The sequence below is a fragment of the Plutella xylostella genome, chromosome 4, assembly GCF_932276165.1.
Source record: "Plutella xylostella chromosome 4, ilPluXylo3.1, whole genome shotgun sequence".
In the NCBI taxonomy this organism is placed as follows: domain Eukaryota; kingdom Metazoa; phylum Arthropoda; class Insecta; order Lepidoptera; family Plutellidae; genus Plutella; species Plutella xylostella.
In genome coordinates, this window is record NC_063984.1 from 5240574 (window position 1) to 5265324 (window position 24751).

The 24751-nt window shown below is 37.9% G+C and overlaps 4 protein-coding genes across 8 annotated transcripts; 1 reads left to right on the forward strand and 3 right to left on the reverse strand.

Moving 5' to 3' along the window:
* Positions 1–7: 7 nt before the first annotated feature.
* LOC105394296 (cysteine-rich venom protein TEL1) lies at positions 8–7100 on the reverse strand. The gene is made up of 6 exons (XM_011566176.3): positions 6777–7100; positions 6403–6512; positions 6065–6198; positions 4853–4998; positions 1443–1637; positions 8–861 (listed from the first exon to the last, which is right to left on the reverse strand). Exons 1-6 carry the CDS (start codon positions 6803–6805, stop codon positions 627–629), a joined length of 849 nt encoding a protein of 282 aa, XP_011564478.3. The 5' UTR covers positions 6806–7100; the 3' UTR covers positions 8–626.
* A 155-nt stretch (positions 7101–7255) lies between these two features.
* LOC105380301 (dynein axonemal assembly factor 6) lies at positions 7256–11632 on the reverse strand. The gene is made up of 3 exons (XM_038121295.2): positions 11431–11632; positions 8019–8221; positions 7256–7518 (listed from the first exon to the last, which is right to left on the reverse strand). Exons 1-3 carry the CDS (start codon positions 11522–11524, stop codon positions 7261–7263), a joined length of 555 nt encoding a protein of 184 aa, XP_037977223.2. The 5' UTR covers positions 11525–11632; the 3' UTR covers positions 7256–7260.
* Positions 11633–12835: 1203 nt separating this feature from the next.
* Positions 12836–14558, reverse strand: LOC105394293 (probable 26S proteasome non-ATPase regulatory subunit 3). The gene has a single exon (XM_011566172.3). The coding sequence runs from the start codon at positions 14426–14428 to the stop codon at positions 12944–12946; it is 1485 nt and encodes a 494-aa protein (XP_011564474.2). The 5' UTR covers positions 14429–14558; the 3' UTR covers positions 12836–12943.
* A 324-nt stretch (positions 14559–14882) lies between these two features.
* Positions 14883–22690, forward strand: LOC105394298 (zinc finger CCHC domain-containing protein 2). Of its 5 annotated transcripts, none has more exons than XM_038121078.2 (4): positions 14883–15746; positions 16177–16377; positions 17042–17239; positions 18253–22690. In XM_038121078.2, exons 1-4 carry the CDS (start codon positions 15111–15113, stop codon positions 18727–18729), a joined length of 1512 nt encoding a protein of 503 aa, XP_037977006.2. In that variant the 5' UTR covers positions 14883–15110; the 3' UTR covers positions 18730–22690. The 5 variants fall into 5 exon arrangements, with proteins under 5 accessions (XP_037977006.2, XP_037977008.2, XP_037977007.2 ...); XM_038121080.2 differs by having other exon boundaries at positions 17042–17221; XM_038121079.2 differs by having other exon boundaries at positions 17057–17239.
* The last annotated feature ends 2061 nt before the right edge of the window (positions 22691–24751 follow it).

Sequence of the window (24751 nt, forward strand, 5' to 3'; positions counted from 1 at the left end):
AAATGGGTTAAATGGTAAAAAGTATTCGTTTAATAATATCTAATTCGTAAATACTACAAGCACCCCGTTTACAGCGGAAATAATATGACTATGTTTTACTTTTAATACCTTCTTAAGTTATATTACAAAGGAACTTAACCATACTTTATTATAAAGTAAAAAAATAATTAAATACCTACAATAGTAATTATAGATAAGTACTTATAATAATAGACATAGCTCTACATCCAACTAATTGAACATAATATATATGGCTTTGTATGGGAATAGAACATTCCAGGGATAGGTACCCACAACACGATCTAAATCTTTTTGCGGTTGTTAGCTACTGAAGTACAGGCGGTTTAACTATTACCGAAACCATGATATTACTTTTACTTAAGTAAGTATTTATTTATCATAATATTTATAATAATAAACCGCAGCTCTCTAAATGGCTTCATAAAGATTACCAAAGTACTTGTAATATTTTGAATCATATACTTACTAAAGCCACAACAATAATAAACAATTAAGTATCTTTTATAATGCTCACACTTTGCATAAGACCATTCAATCTAAACCGACCATTCCAGCGCGCCTCTTCTACTCTACTTCCAACAACAAATATATCTAAGTATGTATGTCTACTTCCAAGGGAAATTCTTATGCACCTTATCACCACAGCCGCACGTAGCATTGCAGTAGCCGAGTTTACACACGTCGACCCCAGGAGTGGTGACCAGCTCGGCACAGTTGCTGTACATGTCCTTCTTGAAGCAAGGGTTGGTGCAGAGAGAGCCGGAGAGGCAGTGGTCGGGGCAGTCCGCGCAGGGTTTGCCCACTTTGTACGGGTACTGGGTTAGGGTGTCCAGGTTTCCTCTGAAACAATTAAGTTTTTTTTAAATGTAAGTATCCATTTCAGTGTCCCACTGCTGGGCAGAGGCCTTCACATGTACATTAATTTACAACTAATTAAGATACCTACTACTTATTTGTAGACTATTAGCTTCTACTTCAGGGGTATTCCCGTGGGGAATCTTTGAAAAGTATAGCTTTCATCGCAATCCAGCCTACATAACTAGGTATCCTCAAAAAGCTATATACTGTTACGTTGCATGGTATGGTATAACTACAACGTACAACTATACATAAGGCATCAGAGTTCTTTTTACGCCTTGCCTTACGTTACATGCATCATTACGTTGGTGTAACTTTGCTCATCAATGTCGGCGTACTCTACAGCCAGTAATCATACACTGCAGGTGCAGGACCTATGTCCTAGTTCAGAATCTTTGGCTCTTCCAAGGAGCGCCACTCTACTTCGACCTTCCTCATCCAGCAGCCACTATATACCGGCTACCTGTCTATGTAAAAGCTCGTCAGTCCAGTTTGCAGGGCAGGACAGCGTCCCACGTGGACGCTTTACTAGACTCTGGATTTATTTACAAAAGCGAACTTACCCGGGACAATAATGGCAGACATAGTTGAAGAACTGTCCCCACGGCCCGCCGGGGCAGTAGGCGACGCCGCAGCCCACCTTGTGGCTCGTGGCCCAGGACATCTGCGTGTAGTGGCCCACCACGCTCAGGTTGGCTATCGGCGCTCCGTACGTGAAGTTGCGGTACTCTAGGAACCACGTCTTGATGCCGAAGAACCTAAGGACGGAAGAGGCAATCATGAGGTGAATATGTTTTCTTTGCGCAAAATTCTGAATGACAGGTTTTACATTTCACAATAACATCTTCACCTATTTTTCTGTGTCGCCCCCTTGGAGTCCCAAGTGTCCATAGCTTGTGTACTTACCTATATTATTAAAGTCCTTACCTACTTCTACTTTTGCCTAGTCACAGTCTTCACCCTAGATAACATTTATACATAGAGGGGGAATTAAAACTAAATAATACTTAAGTATCTGATAAGTTAATATTTATCTTAGTTATTTTATTCCAGCTATAGTCAATTTATAGCTAGGCATGTGAGTTCATTGAGTTCACGCATATAAATTCTCATTTATTTATAACACTAATCCACAATTCCACACCAATCAATGTCTAAGTTTTCAATTAAAATAGTCATCAAAGATGCACGAAGATCTGACAATGATCTTTACAAAGCTTAGGATAACCAGACAGATAACCTTATTATTTTGATTGAATAGGTAAATGAGGCTTTAATCCAAGGATAATAAGACCTATCAAATTAATTCTTCCTGGTTGTTTTTACCGGATTGATGTCTATCTCACGGTTTATCAATGTCGGGTAATTTTCTACATATTAATTGGTTTCGATATTAATGGTCTGAACTAGAATTACAATTACAATGCAGGTTCAATTCTATTCAACAAGACAGGTCAATGTTTTGGAACTGCAAAATAATATGGTAAAAAAATAATGCACACCTACAGACGAATCGAGAACCTCATCCTTTTATCATATACCTATCTAACTTTGGGCCGCACATAGGTACCTATAGGTCAGGGAATGTTTTTCATAAAGCAATGGGCAGATTAGACAGTCAATAGCTAAATCGTTGACATCTTCAATGGGCTATTTTTTATGAGTATTTTGAATGAGCAGCCTCATGGAGATTAATGTAAATAAGTATCTTTCCTAACAAATCCTAATGGCATTTATTACAATCGTGACTTTTGCACAAAAACAACAAAAGCCAGATGATAAGGAAATAAAGAGCCTGTCCAAAAAAAAATGCTATGAGCTGTGTAGTGTAGACTTTTAGAGCGTGATCCGCTTATTATCCCAAACCCAACTTCCCATTGTAGAACCTCGACTCTAGACCTTGGCTGGACCGCTATTATAATAATTAAAACACACAAGTTTGACTATCGAATTCAGTAATTGGCGAGGTGGTTGTTAAGATAATTACTTAGTCATAATCTCCTAATTAGGGCGTGCAAAACCGGAAGGTTTTCAAAACCGGTTTTGAATTTTCGGTTTTCAGCCTCAAAACCGGGTAACCGGTTTTTCACCGGTTTTGATATTACTTAATTTTTTTTTGTCATACAGTACTAATTAAACAAGGAACCCATATTCTTAGATAGAGATATCCACAAAACATACGAATAAAACATTTTTTTATGATATACTTACCTATTTTTAATCAACCATATGACAAATTAATAATTTAGTGAACAGGAAAAAAAATTAAATAAGAATTATTATAGTACTTACTGTTATCACATCTAAAAAAAGTGTGTGGCACCTTAATGGTGTTTTTATATCGTTCTGTTATCATCAATAATTGTATATTTTAAACATACAGGCAGATTTTGAAAAAAAACATTTATCGTCTGATTCTTACGACCACTCTATAGTAGCAGTAAGATGATGAATGTTTTTTTGATGTGTTACAGATTTGTTCATATCAACGCTACGAAAGAAAGCCTAACTCATTGATGGACACGACTGCATTTGATTTGACGTCCTCAACACTTCATAAAAAAAGTCCATAACGTCGAATGCAGTCCCCGCACTTGGCCTAATTATATTTTCAACAACGGTCAATGCAGTCCTGTTTTACCTAGAGTTTGTATGAAGACCACCTTGTTGTGCTTTATTGGGCCAGATTTCAACGTTATAATTATGTGCACCCAGAGTACCTTTTTTTCACACAGCAATAAGTTTTCATACAGCAAAAAATGTGAACTCACACGCACACATCGGTCACTGACGTCGTGTTTGCTTTACTGCGCCTAGGCAGAGTGCCGGCATGTGCACCAGAAAATCGTCACTCAATTTCCATACAATATTTTAGTGCTTTTTTATGAGTTTCACCATTAATCTAGTGTCCATCAGTGTGCCAACCGATATACAAATTCCTTTATTTTTAGAGTTTATGGGTTCAACTTCTAATGTATGTAAAAAAGTATATAAAAATACGATCAAAATCGGTGAAAACCCGGTTTTCGGTTTCCGGTTTTGAACTCTCAAAACCGGTTATGAAAAACCGTGATATATTGTCCGGTTAACCGGTTTTCCGGTTAACCGGTTAACCGGTTTTGCACGCCCTACTCCTAATTCAATGTCAATTAAATCGTGAGATCCATCTTGGTCCGTTTGTTGTGACTTGTGATGGTATCGCGGTACTTTGGGCAAAAAGGAAATCCGATTTTTTATAAGGTACCTATGAAGTTAAAAATAATATCGGTGGGAAGTTATATTATTTAAAACTCTACCTTAATATTAAAACCAACATGTTATTTTACCATTCACGATGATTTCATAATACAGGTAGTATATTATATTGTCTCACAACACAAAATTAATTCTTTGTTCAGGTTTTCAGGCAAGTAGCTAAAGCTGATGTTTAATTTTTGTTAACATATGTAGTAACATTATTTACTTACTAAGTATATAGATACTTTGATAGCAAAAATGCAGGCATTATTAGGCAGTCATTAAAACCAATTTATTTTGATACTAGCTGTTCCCGCGAGCTTCGCTTCGCCCTAAATAGTTTTCCTTATATCTTCCCGTGGGAATTCCGGGATAAAAAGTAGCCTATGTTTTTTCCCATGGTCTAGACCGTATGTATACCAAATTTCATTCAAATCCGTTCAGTAGTTTTGGCGTGAAAGAGTAACAGACAGACAGACAGACAGACAGACAGACAGAAAGACAGACAGACAGACACAGTTACTTTCGCATTTATAATATTAGTAAGGATTTTCAGTAAGTAAGTTCATAGAGGTAGTTCGACCTATAGGCACCTGCGTATGAGTATGCGTACGACACACGATGTTTATTTCAGCATCACCCAGCATTCAAGTTACGAGGTTACGACCTTATTCTATCGACTCTATTTTCTACCAATCTTCTCTAGACTAATCTAGACTGCAGTAGAGATACTCACCAAGGAGTCTTCTGCGCGGCCACGAAGAGGTTCTGCCCGCAGGCGCCGAGCGGCGGCACGGTGTTCTCGCGCGGGTCGTTGTGCTGCAGGAACACGCACTTCTCCGCGTAGCGCTGCGCCTGCGCCGCCGCCACGGGACTCCATGACTGGAAGTTATAGATAGGTACAATTAGTTAGGTATTAGAAAATAGTTAATTCATCAGAGACTGAAGGTTTTTCGAAATAGTTCTCTCAGCCAAAAGAGACAATTTCGTGGCAGCAGTGAACTATGGTGGGCGCAAAGAAGGTGGTGAAGGCTGGTGGAGGTTGGATGAGGAAGACCAGACCATAGCGTTTTTTGGAAGATGCCTAATTGCCTATGTCCAGCAATGGACGATTGTTGGCTACTGATGATAGGTACACTACCTAAGTTATCTGTTAATTTGTCTAATATATCGGTCGGCCCATAGTGAAGTTGTCGTGACTATAGAATATTTACCACAATAATTGAGGTTAAATTAATTAGGTTGACTGTGCCTAGCGTGCAATGCTCTTCATTGCTACAATTGATAGATTTGTAGTGTAGACACATTGTGGGAGTGAAACTGTCTCGGTACGTAAGTAAGAATGGCAGGGGTCGCACTAGAGATGCCGTCTGTCTCTCCTTCAAGTGGCCAACGACTACAAGGTTATACCGTATACCGTCGCGTCGTGATACCGTTTTTCACCTATAGGTAGGTACACTACCACAAGATTCTCGGAAACCTACAGAGGGAGACGTCGCTTTCAAATTCACCACTTCTGAATAACAATCGTGATCATAATGTGTTAGCTATTGGATATCAACGGGGATATTCTGACGAAAATCCTGTGCGCGACTCATATTTAATGCGTGCATGTCATTATGTAGAGCCGATATTGTTGGGCCGATTCCCCAATACTTACACCAATAGTAAGTACTTACTTAGGGACCTAACACCTAAATACAGGAGTTTGATAAGATAGCTTAAATACAACAACTCAGCATATGTAAAATAAAGGGAAATAAGTCTAGGCCGTGAAAATTAAACTAAGTAAATACCTATGTTTTATCAGGTGATATAATTTTCAGGTGATGAATAATTTGGGCCATATGATAATCACAATAACATTGACGACTGATATGTTCGCGTCATGCAAATCATTCAGAGCCCATATACATTTCACTTATTTAATAAAACTGAGTAATCTCACCATAAGGAGCATATTGGAGGCGCTGGGCCGCACTTTAGTCCTGAAGAAGTTGTGGTAGAGAACGATTTTCCGCCGGACCGTGGCCCTCTGTGGACTCAGGGCTATGTACGGGATCTTGTCCGGGGGAATTAGTTCTGGAAGTAAGGACGTATGTTTATGTTGACTTCATTGTAATATTACTTATATTCAGAGGTTTTGTTATCAGCTCTCGTATAGGTACGGTAGATTTTCAAAAGTTGTCTTGGATATTAAGATTGTACGATCTATTCAGTTTCAGTTAACTAAGTATTTAATAAATTTAAAAATAGGTTAAGGTTAAGATAAGGTAAGTTACTTACGTTTTTCACCCCATGGAATTAAATTATTATTGTCTACGGCACCAATCGAGATAAATGCATTGTTTATCATAAAATAGTATAATATCCAAACAAAACCACTGCTGAGTGTGCTGAAAAAAATAAACAGTTTTCTTTTCAGCGCAAGGAATAGTTTAATAATACCTAGTTTAATAATTTGCAAGGAATAGTTTTGATTGGTGTACCTAAGTATTAATAAGTTAAGTACAGAATATTGTATGTACTGAATGTAAATAACAAACAAGCACAATAAGGTAGGGGTAGAATAGGACTGAATAGTCAAAGTAGTTACATAAGTTCTGTCAAACGATAAAAAAATTAATTAAAGTACCTAATGCAATGTTAAAATTACTCACCTTACAATGTTGAGTTTAGAAAACATCATTTTATATGGATTTAATTTACTTTTGTATGACTAAACCATGACTAGACGCCACACATCTGTGTACAAAATGGCACTAGATATAAAATATAATACACCTTTTAACAAAATTAATTGTAAATAAGTTTTTAACACAAAACGACGCAACGTCCCGCGTTCTCGAGCGTCTGATTTGTTTTAACTGTGGCGGCCATTCGCATTCATTTAACATGGGTAAACATGGGTCGATGTGAGCCTATTGTTAATTAAGTATTTTAAACACAACGTTTCAAAAGCCATAATTTGGGTTTGCGAACGCTAAAACACTATAGGTAAAGGTAGGTACTATACTTACTGTCAAAGCAAGACAGCGATAGATTGATTTAAAACTTTGGTACAAGCCAGCCTTAGACAAAAATACGAGCCAGTCAATTTCATATTTCAAGTTTAATTATTTTAATTAAAAGTTAATTATTTAATCAAAAGTTCACAAAGTCAAACTCTCTATCCAACTTTAGGGTCAAAATCAGCGTTTCCTCGGAAGAATCCCAGTTGGCTTTGGAGGCATCAGGGTCTATCCCATGAGGTAGGGGGAGCTTCAAGTGATACTGCGAGGAGTCTACAGTCACGCTGCTCTTGTCCACGGCCAGATCAATGTTCTCCATTTTGTCTCCGGGCATTTTGATCCTCACTTTTAAGTTTTCGCAGCTGGCTGTTGATGGGGTCTTGTGCCCTATCTGAAATGAAAATGTAGCCGTGTGGTATGTGTGTATAGGATGGTAAGTAAGTAGGTAACTTCGAATTATTATTTTTATGATTTGTTTCGTTTAATTTTATTATACTTTACAGGTAAACGCTATAGCTTATGTCAGACTGTACATAGGTCAAGGTACGGTGAACTGTTGGAGATCTTTATGATCTAGAAACACTGGTTCTATAAAATCATAAGTAGGTAATATAACTAGGTAACCTAACCAAGTGCTAAATTACAAGTTTCTAATAAGTACCTATAAGTATATTCAGGTATACCTAGGTAGGATAGATCCTACCCAGTTACTTTATACTTATATGTCTGGCGCACCCTGGGCAGTCAGCGAATCACGCTGTTCACTTCGTACTTAACCTTTCACCACGATGAAAAACCCTAGACGCGCGCTAGAGTTTGTCGGTTTGTCCCTTTATCCCTTCCATAACACTCATAAGGTACTGGTAGACGTAGGTAACATTATAAAAATACCTGAAGGAAGACATCCTCAGCGGAGACAGCCTGCTGGTAGTTCATGGTGTACTCCGGAGCCCTGCGGCCGCCGACCCCGGCGCCGGCGTGCGACAGCTCCTCCGCCCGCCGAGACTCCTGCTCCTCATACTCTTCGATAGTTGTCGGAGCCTCTTGTTTATTCTCGGTGGGATTGTCACTTCGCGTTGATGTTATTTCGAAGTCTGTTGGAGGAGGATGGGCTTGAACTTACGTAGAATTACGCAGGCGCGGATCCAGACCTCAAAATAGGTGATGGGCAAGTCAAAAAACCGACCAAGTGCGAGTTGGACTCGCCCACTGAGGGTTCCGTACAATTCTACTTACCTGAGATGGTTTTTTTTTTAAATTTCATCATACTACATTACTACATTCGTGATTTTTTTTCATATTTTTTGGATTAGGTAACCATTTAGCCAGCAGGGGGAGGAACACTTGATAATTAGCACTTCAAAGCTTTAGATTTCGTAAACCAATCACTGAATCAAAAAATGGTTTGAGCTTACCCGTAATATTTTTGAAAGACCTATTCAACAATACCCCACATTATCAAAACAACAGAAAAAAATCATCTTAACTTTGCGTGAAATATATATTTTTTTTTCAATATTTTTTTTTACTACCTAACTACTTTGTCGGGGCTGTAAATGTATATTTATGCAGAATATCAGCTTGATATTTTTCTTTACCCGGGTCTGAGAAAAACGGTGGTGATAGGCAGACAGAAAAGATGACGCACAAAAAAGTGATCCTATAAGGGTTTCCTTTTGAGGTACGGAACCCTAAAAAAGGGTGGTTTTGCTTCGCCTTGATGTATTGATAGGTAGCAGATTTTTGTGTATGTTGGTAGTGATCATAACGCAATTTTTTCCGTCTCAAAAGCCATCTGCATCAATCCATATTTATTTATTTATTAAATAAGGAACACCAGCAGTTAACACAGCAAACATAACAGTAAATTTTACATTCAAAAGGTTTGTAGGTAGGTATACAACTAGACTAAATTCACATTTAATAGGAAATATGCATGTATTTTTTTTATATTCTTATTCGATAATTTTATATCGCTTTATTATAGTAAAAAAATTCAACGCCAAAAAAAGTAATCTAAGGTACCTATGTACCTATTTATCCTAACTAATATTATAAATGCGAAAGTAACTGTGTCTGCCTGTCTGTCTGTTTGTTACTCTTTCACGCCAAAACTACTGAACGGATTTGAATGAAATTTGGTATGCATACGGTCTAGACCCTGGGAAAAAACATAGGCTACTTTTTATACCGGAATTCCCACGGATTTTTTTCTAAGACGAAGCGAAGCGCGCGGGAACAGCTAGTCCTAACTAATATTATAAAAGCAAAAGTAACTGTGTCTGTCTGTCTGTTACTCTTTCACGCCAAAACTTCTGAACGGATTTGAATGAAATTTGGTATACATATGGTCTAGACCGTGAAAAAGAACATAGGCTACTTTTTATCCCGGAATTCCCACGGGAAAACTTTTTAAGGCGAAGCGAAGCTCGCGGGAACTACTAGTCCTAACTAATATTATAAATGCGAAAGTGACTGTGTCTGTCTGTCTGTTACCCTTTCACGCCAAAACTACTGAACTGATTTGAATGAAATTTAGTATACATATGGTCTAGACCGTAAGAAAGAACATAGGCTACTTTTTATCCCGGAATTCCCACGGGAAAACTTTTTAAGGTTAAGCGAAGCCCGCGGGAACTACTAGTTTTAAATAAAGTTAAAAATTTACAACCGACACGACCACTATAAGCTCCCGTCATTTTGGCGGGCTAGGTGTGACGTCATAATGTCGTTTCACGGCTCAGAATAATGACTCGAGCCAGTCACTATTTTATACAAAAAAAATACTGTTCCAAAGAACATAACGAAGTAACATGCTTTTTTTATGAAGGTTAAAATTTATGTAAATTTCAATAACCACTATACAAAATATAATAAAATACAAATAATTTGAAAAGGTACCTACTTAATATTCTACTAATATGATTTACCAAAATTTTCTATGTGAAGTTGTTATATTTTTCTCGTTTAGTAGGTTTTAATGCAACCAAGATAAAAGGACTAAAAAAAATCAATTTTTGGCGATTTCACCCATTACAAAAAAATTCAACGCCAAAACAGTAATTTAAGGTATTTCAAATAAGTTAAAAATTTACAACCGACACGACCAATATAAACGCCCGTCATTTCGGCGGGCTAGGTGTGACGTCATAGTGTCGTTTCACGGCTCAGAATAATGACTCGAGCCAGTCGCGCCGCCTACGCTCAGTTCTATGGGCATAGATTATTCTGAGAATGACTGCAAGGGCATTTTGCATTTTCTAAGGAGAAAATGCGTGACGTTTCTAAAGTTTGAATTTACTGCAGTGATTTACTACTTTTCAACAATTATTTACTTGCTCAAAAATAAAAATATTGATGGAGGCATAATTTTGAAATAACAAAGTTTAATAAAAATTATATTTGGACTTTATTTGAATCACATGCATATTCCCTATGAGGCTAATTTAATATTTATAGGCCTAATAGTTTTATTTTACCTGCAGATATTTAAGTCTACTCATGAGCAATGATAAAGTTACAATTCCAAAAATGTCGTCACCAAATTACCATTTTTTATTAAAACATTTTAGAATTTCATCAAAATCTTTAAGTTTTTCATAATAACTGTATGGCTTATTGAGATCAAACTAGTATCGTAGGTACTTATACGTAAATATAGTGACTTTTGCTGGAAGCCGTAACTCATTTTTGGCATGACCGAAAATTTTATGGTTTTTGAATTCTTCCACAACCCACAACTATCCGGAGGGCTTTCGAGGTGGATTTTTTTTTGCATAACCAGAAATCATCACCATCAACATAATTATAAAAACAGCCATACGAAAATGATAAAATAATGAAATTATTATAAGGAAATCCCGTGGTGTGATATGGCGAGGCATTTAGGTGATGGGCATGCCCATCTTGCCCATATGGGTGGATCCGCGCCTGGAATTACGAAACTAAGTTTAAGTAGGTAAATTAGGTAGGTACCTCTACTTATTGTGAATCTCGTTCCATGGTCCATGAGTGTATAAGGCGCCTGGTAAATATGATTTAGCTACATGTTACACAATTTTGATTCGTGTATTTTTAGATATTACTGAAATTGATTAGTTAGTTGCTTTGTTAGGGCACGGACTGTAGAAATAAAAGAAACTATGAAAAGACGGCCTTATTGCTTACCTCTACCACAAAACCTTCTGTATACATTTAGAGCACTAAAAAGTAGGTATCTAAGTAGATAAATATGTAAGTAAGTAATACCTAATGGCAACCTTGTTTCTAACGACCGATTTATAAGTTTTAATCGTTTAGTTACCTTTCGCTGGCAAGTCCTCGCCCTGCAAGACGTCTGGTTCCGGAGGTCTCAGCAGCTCGGCTAACTTCACCATCACACTCGGTGGGAACTCCATTGTGAATAATTTCCAGCGGCTCCAACGGTAATTAATAGGTCTCTAATGAAAAATACAACTTTTCGATAAATTTACTGTTATTCGATAACAGTAAACAAAATATTCCTCCTGCTGCGTTACCATGACGATTCGGTAAATAAATATGGTTGATATGGTAGTCTTTGGAAGCGATCATCCACAAAAGCGCGACACTGTTATTATTCAGAGTCCCTGCGTTGACTGTATCGCCATAATCGTATTCAAGGGCCACATTTTACTTTTTGGGGTAAATAACCTACTTTACAGTGAAACTATAAAGTCCTGAAATTAATGTTTGAGGAACTAAAATTTTCAGGAGCCTGGCACCATTAGAAAAGAAACATAAAAGTCAGTTTATGTCAATAGGCGGTTGGCTGTTTTTTTTTAATTTTCTTATTAATTATAAGGATAATCTAGATAAGAGCAACAATTTAGGCTTGGTTGCAATTAGGAAGATGAAGAAAAATATTCGTAGTCAAGCTAGTGAAGTTATTTATCGAGTTTTTATACAATGTTTAGCGGAACATCAAGCTGGACACATTTTGTCGAATTTGGAGGATGTTTACGCTCGTACAGCGTCTATGATGGGTATGTAGCATTGTATAAATTGTTATAACTCATTTTTTATTAGTACCAACGCTTCATTTATCGATAAACCTAGGTTTAGAGCCCAAGTCGAACATTGTTTACATACCACTCATTGTAGGTTTCATCTGGTTTCAGTTGAGTCAAACCTTAACATTTTGATACTTGATGATATATTTTTTGTTTACTTACTAAATTCACATTGTGTGAATTTGGGGGGCATTGTGTAACTCAAAAAGATTTTTTTATTTTATTTTATAGTTAAGTATATCGGACCAGCGTGCCAAAGAGGGCAAAATATGGAATATTTCCAACTCCTGGAAGAAACAGAACTGGCCGTCCAAAAAGAGAAATTGATGTATTTACTATGTGTGCCCTTCGTCAACAGATCCAGTTTTTTATACAGTTGTAATAACGTTATCTAAATAAATATTTATTGGTTTCACTATTAGCCTTCATATTAACACCTTCTAGCTTGTGTAAGAGCTTTTTTGTGGATGGTAAGTTGTTTTTAAAATACATAAATAGGTAGGAAGTTAACAGGCAAAATTTCAAGTATCAAAGTCAGTTATGTTTCGCTATATAGGGTTGCTACATGAAAGATAGCAGTGCCCTCATTTAATTTCAGGACTTTATAGTTTCACATATACGTTAGGTATATATATCTAGCATATCAAACTATTATGATAGAAATAAAAACCACAAAAGTATAATAATCAAGAGACTTTATTATATTGAAATTAGTTTTCGTACATCACACTTGTATATTCTAAAATGGGTTATTACAAAAGTGAACATTGAGTACTAAAGCTGTATTTAAGGGAAACCATCATCATCCTCCTCAGCCATTTCCTTGGCGAGCTCCAGGTCCTGCTGTTCCCTCTCGCGACGCTCCTCCGCACTCTCCAGCTCCTTGCCGTATGACTTGGGCGGGTACCTCATAGCCTTCACACTCTGGTTGTGCAAGTCCAAGCAAAATGATATACGCTGGTGGAACGCGAGCTGCGGCTCCCGGGTACAGTAGATGTCAGAGCTCTCCTTGTTACTCATGTATCCTCTCTCAGGGTCCAGAGTAGCCTCAATAACTCCATCACGAATAGCCTTCGCTACAATGAACTCGGCATCTTCAGCAGAATCTAGCCCCAACTTTCTTGCTATATCCTTAGGGGAAATGCGGGAGTAAGATAGACCAATGGAGCGAATTGCAGTTTTGATTACATTCTGCCTTAAGCGGAGGATGAGGGTGAATGTATGGTCTTTACGGAATTGGGGTCCAAAGTTCTCCAGAACTTCTCCAAATCTTTGCAAATTTCCAAGTCTTACGGCCTGCGTAAGTTGGAAGTATGGAGCCAATGATTTCCTGAGTGGTGCATGGCGGAAAATTGCACGCTCAGGGATGTCACCCAGCAGTAACTCTACAACAATGGCAAGCTTCTGCACCGTCTGCCTGAATCCTACAGCAGCAGTCTGGGGAGCCTTCCTGAGAGCTTGCACCAGGTGTTTGTGAGCATCACTGTACTCCAGACGAGCAGCCTTTATTCTTCCGAGGTAATACAAAAATCTTGCCCACTCATTATTGCTGGCACTCTCTGGATAAACTGACTTGCTTACAAGCTTGTCAGCCTGGTCATACAATGAGTAATGCAAATAGTTTCTCAGGAGACAGTTAATAAGCACTGCCTGTCCTTCGTAATCATTCCTTAAGGTAGATGTTCGCAGACGGCCATGTAACAATGGTCTTATGAGGTCTAATTTGTTAGTCAACTCAAATACTCTTGAATGGTAGAAGTAGCACTTAGCAGCAATCAAATCTAGTGTTCTCCTGTTCTGGGCGGTGACCTTGGTCATCAGCAGCTGCGAGCACTCCGTGGCCTCCTGCAGCTTGTTGGTGTCCAGTAGACGCAGCAGCACCAGCAGGTGGATATACACGTCAACTTCTGGTACTGGTGTCTTAATAGCACTTCTAGAGCGAGGTGCCTCGATCTCTACAGCACCGGCGGCGGGCTGTTCCACAAAACCAAGCAGCGTTTCCTTCTCGGCACCCGTTGGGTACAGTTGGTTAATAATAGCACGAAGAACATTACCGTTTAACTTCCTTCGGGTGCTGGGAAGCGACCGCAGGACTCGCATAGCAAATCTGGGCTCTTTAGATGTTACCGCTTTGTCTATTTGTTTGACATGTTCCCTTAGGTCTTGGACGGTGAGGACATCAGCATCTTTCTTGACTTCACTAGTCTCAGCATCGCTTGTCGCGGCCGGACTCTCCACGCTTTTCATCTCAACATCTTCGACTGGTGCCATTTTACTTTGCTTTGATCTTCCAAAAGACGAATTAACTTATTTTAATAGAAATCAAGCCCTTTCTTTAGAAATAGCACAAAAATTACATTGAAAATTGTTTGACCGACGATCTGTCAAAAAATTGCCGAGTAACAAGCTAGGGATGCTACAATGTGGGGCAAATTCGATTATAAAAAAACACAATCGATAACTTGACATAAACAAGAAAACAAGGCGCTGGGTTCCACTTGCATAGGTATCCTCTTGTGGGGTAGGAAGATGTATGATAATGGTTGAAATAACACAATGTACATACCAATACCACTGCTTCGCAAGACATCACGTCACCTACTCGACAGGATGAGATGATCCTATCACCCGACCACCCAACCACTTCGCCAGTGTAGAGCTGACGATGCGTTCATTTAAAATATTTTTTTAACAGGCAATACTTAAATTGCTGTAAAAAATAATTGCATCCAAAGACAATACTACTAGCATTGCCCGTAGTTGCCTAACCAATACTTTACTCGGGAAATACTGATAAAAAGCATTGAATTACTAATGTTACAATTGAATATATTTGGATTAAAACCACCATTTAATCACAAAAAGTGTGCGTGCCAAAAATTATAAACAACGGAGACGCTACGGCTGCAGAGGACGGTTGATTCTTAACATAAAATATCAATGTGTTCTGGAAATGGTTTGCAAAGAGGACGTGGTATCATGGTTTAAAGAATTGGAAAGCTATAAACGCATAGATGCGATGTGTACATTGTTAAATATGTGCTTACCATTCGAACTACGCTTTATTGGCACCTACTTGGAGGAGCTCGGCAAGCGCGACTTTCAGGAGTTGCGTGGAGCCGAACTCCGAGCCAACAACCCCGCTGACCTCGCTGCAGACATCGGGGGAGCCAACACAGACCCCAGGACCCGAAGAAAAATGGCCTTATATGTATCTTTGTTGCGATCTTGCAATTTCGCTTGTGCTACAACATTGTACAATGCCATGGTCAGTTTGGAACAAAGTGGCTTGTTGAAGGGGTTATATGGTGATCTTCTAGAAGAGATATTGCTTCTGTACACAATGGCACTACATCACCCAGCGTTCACATTCGATCAAAAGTCGCATTTTGGTGAAATTCTAGATAAATTAAAAGTGGAAGACCAGAGGATACAGTATCAAGAGCCGCCAGAACTTATCAATGTAGCTCCAGTGAGTGGATGTCTTACTCAGCCTAGTGTCACTCCTAATATGTCAGTCCCACCGCCTAATTTGTCTAGCTTGGGTCCACCTCCGGGTATGATGTTTGTTAAGCCATCGGGGGTGCAGGTCAGTGTCATTCATCATTCACACTAAACTAGTATCCATTATTTCATATTATTTAGTATAATGTTGGCAATTTAAGGCTCAGTTAAGTTGTAAACAAAGGAGGGTTAAAAACAATGCGTAGTTAAACCGCTTTTTGCCTTAAATATATATTATTTTTGACTTAAATTTATCCAGTATGTATGTACATTCCATCAGATTGATAACTGGTTTCATGGTTAATTTAGCATATTTTTCATTAAACTCATATTGGAAGTATTGGTTTTCATGGAAAACATGCATTGAATTTTGTCTTGTGTTATGGGATATGTAACCATTTCAATAACAATATCTAGTAAGTATCATTACCATGGTCATAAACATATTTCTCTCTATAACACTTTTCTGCTCTTATAAGAATCTAGCAGCTTATTAGCAACTAATATGATTCCAGGGTTCAAGCAATAGTTCAGATCCAGGGGATCTTGGTTCGCCCCCGGTTATAAGTGGAGCGGGAGCAGTGGTGCCTCTCCTCGGTGAAGTGACACATCCTCCGCCCGGGCTGCCCCTGCCGCAGTACAACATGGCTGAGTACCTCGGCCAGCATCCCTGGCCTGGCAACATCATAGTCTCACCATTAAATCCACCGATAGAGGTTTGTTTTTTCTACTAGCTGTAACCTTTGCCTGTGTGTTCTAATTGCTCAAAAAAATATGAACAAATAATAAAGCTATGTAATACTGTATAATAACTGAACAGACCACAATATGTTTTGTTTAATTCAATGTATAACATGTCATGATAAAACCATTTTAAGGTCTCACACCTGTATTCTGTAACTAAAACAGAAAGTCTATCAATGTACATGTGAATGGTTAAAGATTAAGAAAGTTAATTTGATGGAAAGTTTTGCTATTAGAATTCCGACATTTAAGACTATTATGTCTCTCTCCAAGGTCTAACTAACCTATCTGTATTCTGTATTGCAAAATTTTACTTAAATGTTATTCAATTTAGGTGTGAAAGGAGGACAGACATAAAAAGTACTGTTTCATAAAATGTATATTATTAGTATGAATCACAGACTAAAACATAGCTCCAAGACTAGAGGAGAGGGGTTTGGCTTCTAGATAGTTTATCATGTTGTCAACACCCAATTAATTAAAAACCAGTAATTTTATATAAAAAACTTTGCAAATTTTCAACAGGCTAAATATTTTTTTTATAAATAAAACAACAACTGATGGAAAACTTACCTTATTTCAAAATGAACACCTTATAATCTCCATTTTAACAACAGGACACTAAGCTTTAAGCAGCCTTCCCACTTCCAGGTGATGAACTACCCGGCCGCGGCGGGGGGTCCCCCCTCGCCCCCCTCGGGCCCCGGGTCCCGCAGCGCGTCCCCGCGCCGCCGCCGCCCCTCCCGCGACCGCTCCCCGCCCCCGCCCGACCTCATGCACCTGGCGGCCAACTTCGAAAACATCTCCATTAGTGAGGTGAATGTCACTGCGCAAGTTAGTCTCCTTTTAGGTGTAGCTTTGTTTTGTCCGTGGCTTGTGGCGGGAGCGCGTAAGTTGGCGTGTCTTTGTGAGGTGTGGTGTGGCTTTGCTGTGAGAATTGGGTCAGGGTTTGGATCTGCTATGTCTTGTTCTACTGTTTGTACCTGTGTAATAGTGATGATTAATCAAATCACCAACTTCTATCATCAATGTCATCATCATGAATGAACTCTGGGTTAAGTCCAAAAGTTTTTAATTTTTTACTCTTTCTAATTACTACTAGTGGGAGAGTCCTCCAACCAAGCCAGTGCAGATGCGCCGTCATAAAAATTACAGACTTTACTACACATACATGTTTTCCAAAACAAACATATTTTTTGAGTTTGACCTCATTCCTCACAGCAGAATCATGCCTCTATTGTTTATGTGTACATAATATTATATTTAAATATAACGTGTACGTATCACGAAAATTCGGACCATATCGTACCTAAACATTATGTCACTGTGTGTAAAATACTTCACTACCATTTTCTTGGAACTAAATAAATTAAAATAAAGAAACAATACAGATTGTGGCGATATGTAGAAAGAGACAGACATATATTTAATGTCGACATTAGCTTAAAGTCCCTTTCTGCAACTCGGCATGTGTCAAATAAAATCGACCATTCGGTTGAAAGTTTTGAATTATCATGATACGTACATTACATATGCATATTTACCCATTATTTAGTTAGAATAATCTAGATTTTAGGTAAATCTATATTGGGGTGAGGCAAAAACGTACTTCCAAATGCACCTGTTGTCGTAAATTTTCTGTTTTTACTACTTTTTTCTTTATGTGTGAGCTTTTTATAAATATCAAAGGATGACTGAATCATTTCAGTTCTCACGGGTTTTCTGTGAGAATATAGGCTGCGGCATTGGACCATAACACATAGCACGGCCATCAATAGTTTCATGGCCCCAACCTGATTTCACTGTCTCTATTCAAAAACAAACACTGATGAGGTCTGTTGTCGTAGATGCGTCGCATGGAGGACGAGCGGCTGCGCGAGCTGGGCGTGCCGCACAGCGCCGTGACGCAGCTGCGCTCCATCGAGAAGCTGAACGGCGTGCGGCGCTGCTGCCCCGCCACGTCCAGCGACTCCGGCAGCAGCGCGGCCTCGTCCCCGCCCGGCACCCCCGCGCCCCGCCGCGCGCCCCTGCCGCACCCGCCGCTGCCCTTCCTGCCCTACCCGCGCTACCCCGCCTACCCGCCCCCGCCCGCCTACCGACCCCCGCCGCCGCCCTTCGCCAACGGAGAACCCCCGCCCTACCCCGCGCCCGCGCCCTACGGCGGCTTCGTTCCCGTGCTGTACGCGCCGCCCAAGCTCTCCTGCTGGAACTGCGGCGCCGCCGGCCACGCGGGCCACGAGTGCAAGGAGCCCAGCATGGAGGAGATGACGCGCGCCGGCGGCTACCAGCTCGACTTCGCGCCGCCCGAGCCCGGCGACAAGTAGCCGCCGCCGCCCGACGTCCCTCCGCTACCAAAGGTGTCAGGTGTGACGCGTACCTACCTAAGTTAATGTGATGAGGTCGATGCCCATGTTATAAACACCCGTTTCTATTGTTAGATTGACAATATTTCATAGGAGTACCGCATGATGTATAAAGTTAATCTGTTGCGTGTGTTTACTAACACGAATGTAAAATATGAATAGCATCCGTGCACTTGCAACTATAGCGCCGCCGAGTCCCCGTGGCGGCGCGTGCTTGGTCACAGTTGGAAGTGCATTACTTAGTTCCGATATTACTATAATAGTCGCAAGCCCTTTTCTGTATTTTGGAGTTAGGGAATTCCATGAAGACCGTTGACGGCAGCGGTGTAGTCGTCTCTGACGTCACTACCTCTCGCTCGGCTCTCCGGCTTCTACGTTGAACAGCCTCTGCACTAATCACCACCAGGTGCATATCCGGTGTGGAAGTGATCTAGAAGTCCGGCATCCAATAAAATTGCATGCCAGTTTACATAAGTTGCAATATTTATTTATTTTACATCAAAAAATTGTAAACAAATGACTACGCTTCTTCAATTCTACTGTCTATTATTCTGTGTATGAAAAACACGCGTACACAATTACTTGACATAATAGTATTCAAAAATTATGTCCATAAATGCGTGCCATAATAAACCTTATAAATAAAATTGAAATTATGCATTCAGTCTATTGAGCTGCACGTTTTTTACTTAAATAATATATTTAGATGACTTTGACTTTGAGATGTCCTGCAATGTTTTTTTAATTTTCAACTTATTGCCTGCAATTGCCTTAGATTGGTTACGATTTGAATGTATGAATGATTTCAAAATACTTAGGTACTAAAATGGTCACTTTGCAATAGCTAAGGGTGGTATTTGAAACTGAATCTCATGCTGGCTAAACAGAATTACGATAGTTCATTCAATTCTTCATAAGTATAATCTCATGAACTTAAATGAGTTTGAGAGAGTAAAGAACTTAAAGAAGTGAACAATTTGAGCAGAGACCTGTTAGTTATGATATTGAGATGGGTTTTTTTATACAAGCCGTAGGTATATAATATATTATTAAAGTAAAAAAGTGCACTTCCATGCAATATAAACCCAATGTAAGTTGAATTCTGAAAGTTAGTACATTTTATATTAGTACAAGCTGATATCAGCTAATTTAGAGGAGCTTGATAGCATAAGTTTTTTAAGGAATTCTTTTTTTGATATTAAGAATTCTTACCAAAATAGCAATACTATTGCACATAAACATAAATGTATAGATTAGAAAACTGTTATTTCAGCTCATTATAGAGATGTAGTTGGAATGTTTTGTTTGCTGCTGTTAATATAATTTAGTGTAGCAATGTATTTTGATTTCTGAACTAGATGGCAGCTTGGTGCATTTACTGTTAATATTTGCTAAACAATTGGAAGTAGTATTTATGAGGATTTAAGCATTTAGTCGTGGAATTCCCTAAAATTCTTACTTCATTTGGTAGGCACTTTCAAACCAGAGTATCCACTGTATGCAATAGCGAACAGTCAAGGGGAAAATTCTCGTTTCATTAGACATTATTGCCAAATAGTGACTTAACCCACCATACCATTAAAAAAGATTTTTAGACACTTCTCAAGATCTATTATTTTTCTGCGGAACTTAATTTTTATTTTTTTTGTTCGGTAAAAATAGCACCTGAGTTGAGTTTGGATTGACATTTTAATACTCGAGAATTCACCTCTCCTCCTAATAATTATTCAATAAGATTGAAAAACACTGGCATCGGCAACGACAAAAAAATATAAATAAAATATTACTTGCACTATTTTAAATATCAATTGTTTTTTTGCGTGTGTTAGTGATGCTATAGGAAAAGTTGTCGATGGGTTTCAATTGTTATTGTGTTTGTAACGTATGCATTACAGAGGATGCTTTTTTCATAAAGTAAATGGCAATAATAGTCATAGCATGTCAGTTTGTAATAATGAGTACAAAATATTTTGCGCTTGAAATAAGGCAAGTTCTCACATATGTAGTTTCTAGCAAGCAGTGGTGCTCATTATTCGTTCTCTTGGCCACAAGACTGATTTATAGCTCTGGCTTATAATTCAGGGTTTAAACAAGAATATGTATAAATAGAGCGCGCTAATCGCGATTAACAAAATATTGACGATTTGTAAAATAATGAATTTTAAAGCTCCAATGACCTTATTCAGCAAAGTCGAAATGTTTTAAAGCTTTCGTTAGAACAAGGGATTATTTTGATCAAGCTCATTGAAAATGCAATGCTCTTTAATTAATGTTTATATAGTCAATGTAAATAATTACAAAATGTAAGAAAGTGTTGACATGTCACATATGATGTGCTCGTATTTGTAAATAATTCAATTTATATAACTTAGTTAACATTTAGAGATTGCGTATATGTATTGTAAATTACCCGGGGTGGCCGCATAGAGCAAGTCCGATTGGTCCTCTATGATCACTGTCACAACTAATCACAACTTTTGCATTTTTAAGTCCCGTTTTTCGAAGAGTTCAAATTAGAAGGAATATTGTATTTTTGCGTAATTAATTATATACAAGTAAATGTTTTTTTTAATGTCAGACAGATGTGTCGCTTGCATGGGTGGGCGCTGGTTCTTTACTGCGGCCGAGACTCGTTATGTGAGATCACTTAATGATTTATTTTTACATTATCATCGTCTTAAAATTTAATATACTCACACTATGAAGACACACATCACCACAGAGCATACTTAGTCTCAGTATACTTACTTACTCGTGTCGAAGCACGTCCTATTTATAAATGAGAAAATCGAAAAAGTTGCTTGAGGAAATGATAAGTGTGCACTGACCGGGAAAAGTAGACGAATATTTTGTGTGAGGTTTCTGTATCCACTGTAACGAAAGGTTTTTTTTTTGTATGACATTACATATAAATAAATATTTCACTCCTTATGAATATATTGTAAATGATGCGTTATTTGTATGTCTTAATTATAAAAAACAATAGTTAAATATGTTGAAGTGAACGTAAAGTAAAGTACCAACTTAAATATACCTTTTAACTACAATGTAATGAGTATTAATGAATACGGTTAGCAACTAAAAGAAAGTGGATTCTTCAAAGGAGATACCTACATTGTGATTGCGATTTTGCCTCTGCCGCAGCGCGGGTTTGTTATCGACGTAGATAAATGTCACTATATTGCGATTCGCCATAAATACGTCGCTATGATTGTTGGGACGTTCATTAAACGAATTTATCTTCGTCGATAAAGATGCGATGCAACCCGATCAGTCAGACAATATGCTGTTGTTTGTAACATCATAAAGTATATTTCTCTTTTGTATTGTCCACTCTCAACCAGTCACTCGATATCTGCATATCACTAGAAAGAAATGATAGAACAGCAGAATCAAATCGTTTAAAAATATCTATTCATCACCTTAAAATTGGATACGTTTCTCATTTTCTACGTCACAGTACCCGCAACACAAATATTTAATTCAAAATAGCTCGTAATATGTAATTAAGATACCTATCCATTGCAATTTAATTTTACATAGAAGTAGGTACTATCAGAATATTTTTTTACTCTGTACAAAATGTTATAAGTGTGATATATTATACTTAATAGATTTTGATTGACATAATTTAGAAATTGTGATTTAGACAAAGTGTGTAGTTAAATAAAATACATATAAAAATAAAACTCGCTTTATAAATATAAATTGTACTGTCCTACATCTTCTATAACGTTGTTTTCCCATATTTTTTATATTTGGGTACTTATGTATTATAAGCTGTTGTACTAATATAAAAGTAAAAAAAAAGTTATTGTCAGCATTTCAGGAACATAATGTTTCGGCCCAGTATTGTATACCATTGTATCCCACCAATGCTGTGAACCATTTGCTTCCTGCGAAATAAACAACCGATATCAAATATGTGTTTTTCTTTATGCCTATTCCTCTCGCTACTTACCGAATAAGCAATCGCAGAACAGAAGCACTAGTTTGTGCTGTGAACAGAGGTTAGTGGCTGTGCGGAGGGAGTCAAATATAAACAGGCAAGTAAATGAAAATTACTCGGATTTGGGAAGTTTTTTGGAAACATAGATGGCGTTATGGTCGCGATAGATAGTAAGTAGGTGTAGCATACCAGCATACCCGGTAGGTTTGTTTAGTTAGTTACTTCTATGGGATGTCAAAATTGTATTTTTTTATGAGATGTTGAGATTGATTGGTATTAAAATTGATAGGTAAGTAACGCACCCGTTCTCAAAGAATTTCTCAACAAATATCCTTTTCAACATGTTTACCGGCAGAGGCGCTGCTGTAGCATAATGTTCCGGATGGCACACAGATAAAAAAAAACTTGGTATGGTGCAGTGGTAAGTGATTTGAGTAATGTATCAAGGGTCCCACTGAGGTATTCAATTTGCCTAATGTTTGTGCTGTGGACTAAGTATGAATTACTTATAAGAGCTGTGTGTTTAATTTGTTGATAAAAGTTTATGTCAACTATTCCTGTTCAATTGTCAGATTCTGATTGGATGAAAACCCGAGTCATATTACTTACATAGAAAGAAAAACTTTATTTGATACTGACAGCAATCATACTTAATTATAAATGATATAATATAGAGGTTATATTTATAAAGAAGAATGGCGAAACCTGACCCGCTTTGCATAAGTTAGCAGCCACTCACTAAACCTATTTTAAGTTATTGATAAAAATGTCTATTATCAGGGAAAAATATTTAAAAAAATCTAAACCATGGGGTTCTTGAGATATTAGGGTTCAAAAGTAAATTAATTAAATATATTTTTTTCGTTAAATAAGATTTTGCTGAATGGTACACGCACAAATAAGTTTTATAATCTAAATCATTGGATTCCCAACTCATAGCGCATCACAAAATGTATTACATGATTTTATTTATGCAAATAATATCATAATTATTTTTGCACATTTCACACTCAGAAACCTATTTTTATAAAGAGACCAATTTCAAAAAATATTTCATTCTATTCAAGTTCCCGTTATCCCGAAGTAACATAAAATACTTTTTAGCTTGGAATTCCCACGGAAACACTTTTAAAATCAATTTTTAGCTCGAGGGTAACATCTAGTACAGAAGAAAGACTTGATCTTTCAGCACCTATATCTTCGTTCTCCCATGTCTCATAATAATAAAATTAATACCAGTATATGCTGTAGTCACGGACTACACATCAGTGTATGTTTCATTAATGGCCGCTCTGGGTCATGGCGCCATAGAGAAATGGCCATTCTCCTTTGCTGACCGCCAAAAAGGTGTCCACTCAGCTAATGCAACGCCTTTGGCTACAGCTAAGGACACTGCGCTGGTGTTTCAGTTGAGGCCTCTTTACCTACTAGTAACGCACTGCGTGTAGTTACAAAAAACACCATACATAGTAACTAGGTATTTTATTATCCAGTCGGTGAATTCTAACTTAGCAGCGTAGAGGTAATAACATATCTTGGTACACACTCAGGTAGATAAGTACTCAATACCTAGAACGTCTCTAGTCTCTAGTAGATAGGCAGGTAGGTACCTAGTCTAGCTTATGGTACCTACGTGCACTAGATATTGATGTTTGCTGAGTCATGACGACGTCCTAGATATTAACTATGGGTCTAATCTGGCTCTCTACATACTGAAAATATTTTCTTAGATCCTAAGGTAGGTATACCTACCTACACCTTAATCTAATGTCACATATTATTATATTGTAACTATTAACAGGGGGTTGAAAAATGCTACGTACTACGTACCTTCCGTCCTATAATATAAAAATATGGATATATTTTCATTTTCTAAGTTTCTTCAACTGTATACTTACCACTAAATTTAATAAGACAAAGAAGAAGGCATTTTTAATCTGTTTAAAGTGCTACTCTCGTTCCTTTAGTAGACAGATTTCGTTTCGTCGCGCTATCTCTTTTAACTCTATTTTATCGAGAATGCTCGTTTGAGCC

Excerpts from the sequence above, each read along its gene's own strand:
- LOC105394296 (XM_011566176.3), bottom strand. The coding sequence starts at position 6,805 with ATGATGTTTTCTAAACTCAACATTGTAAG. Across the intron at positions 6,199-6,402 it reads AATTCCATGGGGTGAAAAAC|AACTAATTCCCCCGGACAAG; the intron begins GTAAGTAACTTA and ends CCTTACTTCCAG. Across the intron at positions 4,999-6,064 it reads CCTCCAATATGCTCCTTATG|TCATGGAGTCCCGTGGCGGC; the intron begins GTGAGATTACTC and ends TATAACTTCCAG.
- LOC105380301 (XM_038121295.2), bottom strand. The coding sequence starts at position 11,524 with ATGGAGTTCCCACCGAGTGTGATGGTGAAGTTAGCCGAGCTGCTGAGA. Across the intron at positions 8,222-11,430 it reads CGAGGACTTGCCAGCGAAAG|ACTTCGAAATAACATCAACG; the intron begins GTAACTAAACGA and ends CTCCTCCAACAG. Across the intron at positions 7,519-8,018 it reads CTGAGGATGTCTTCCTTCAG|ATAGGGCACAAGACCCCATC; the intron begins GTATTTTTATAA and ends TTTTCATTTCAG.
- LOC105394293 (XM_011566172.3), bottom strand. The coding sequence starts at position 14,428 with ATGGCACCAGTCGAAGATGTTGAGATGAAAAGCGTGGAGAGTCCGGCC.
- LOC105394298 (XM_038121078.2), top strand. The coding sequence starts at position 15,111 with ATGGTTTGCAAAGAGGACGTGGTATCATGGTTTAAAGAATTGGAAAGC. Across the intron at positions 15,747-16,176 it reads TTAAGCCATCGGGGGTGCAG|GGTTCAAGCAATAGTTCAGA; the intron begins GTCAGTGTCATT and ends ATATGATTCCAG. Across the intron at positions 16,378-17,041 it reads CATTAAATCCACCGATAGAG|CCTTCCCACTTCCAGGTGAT; the intron begins GTTTGTTTTTTC and ends AGCTTTAAGCAG.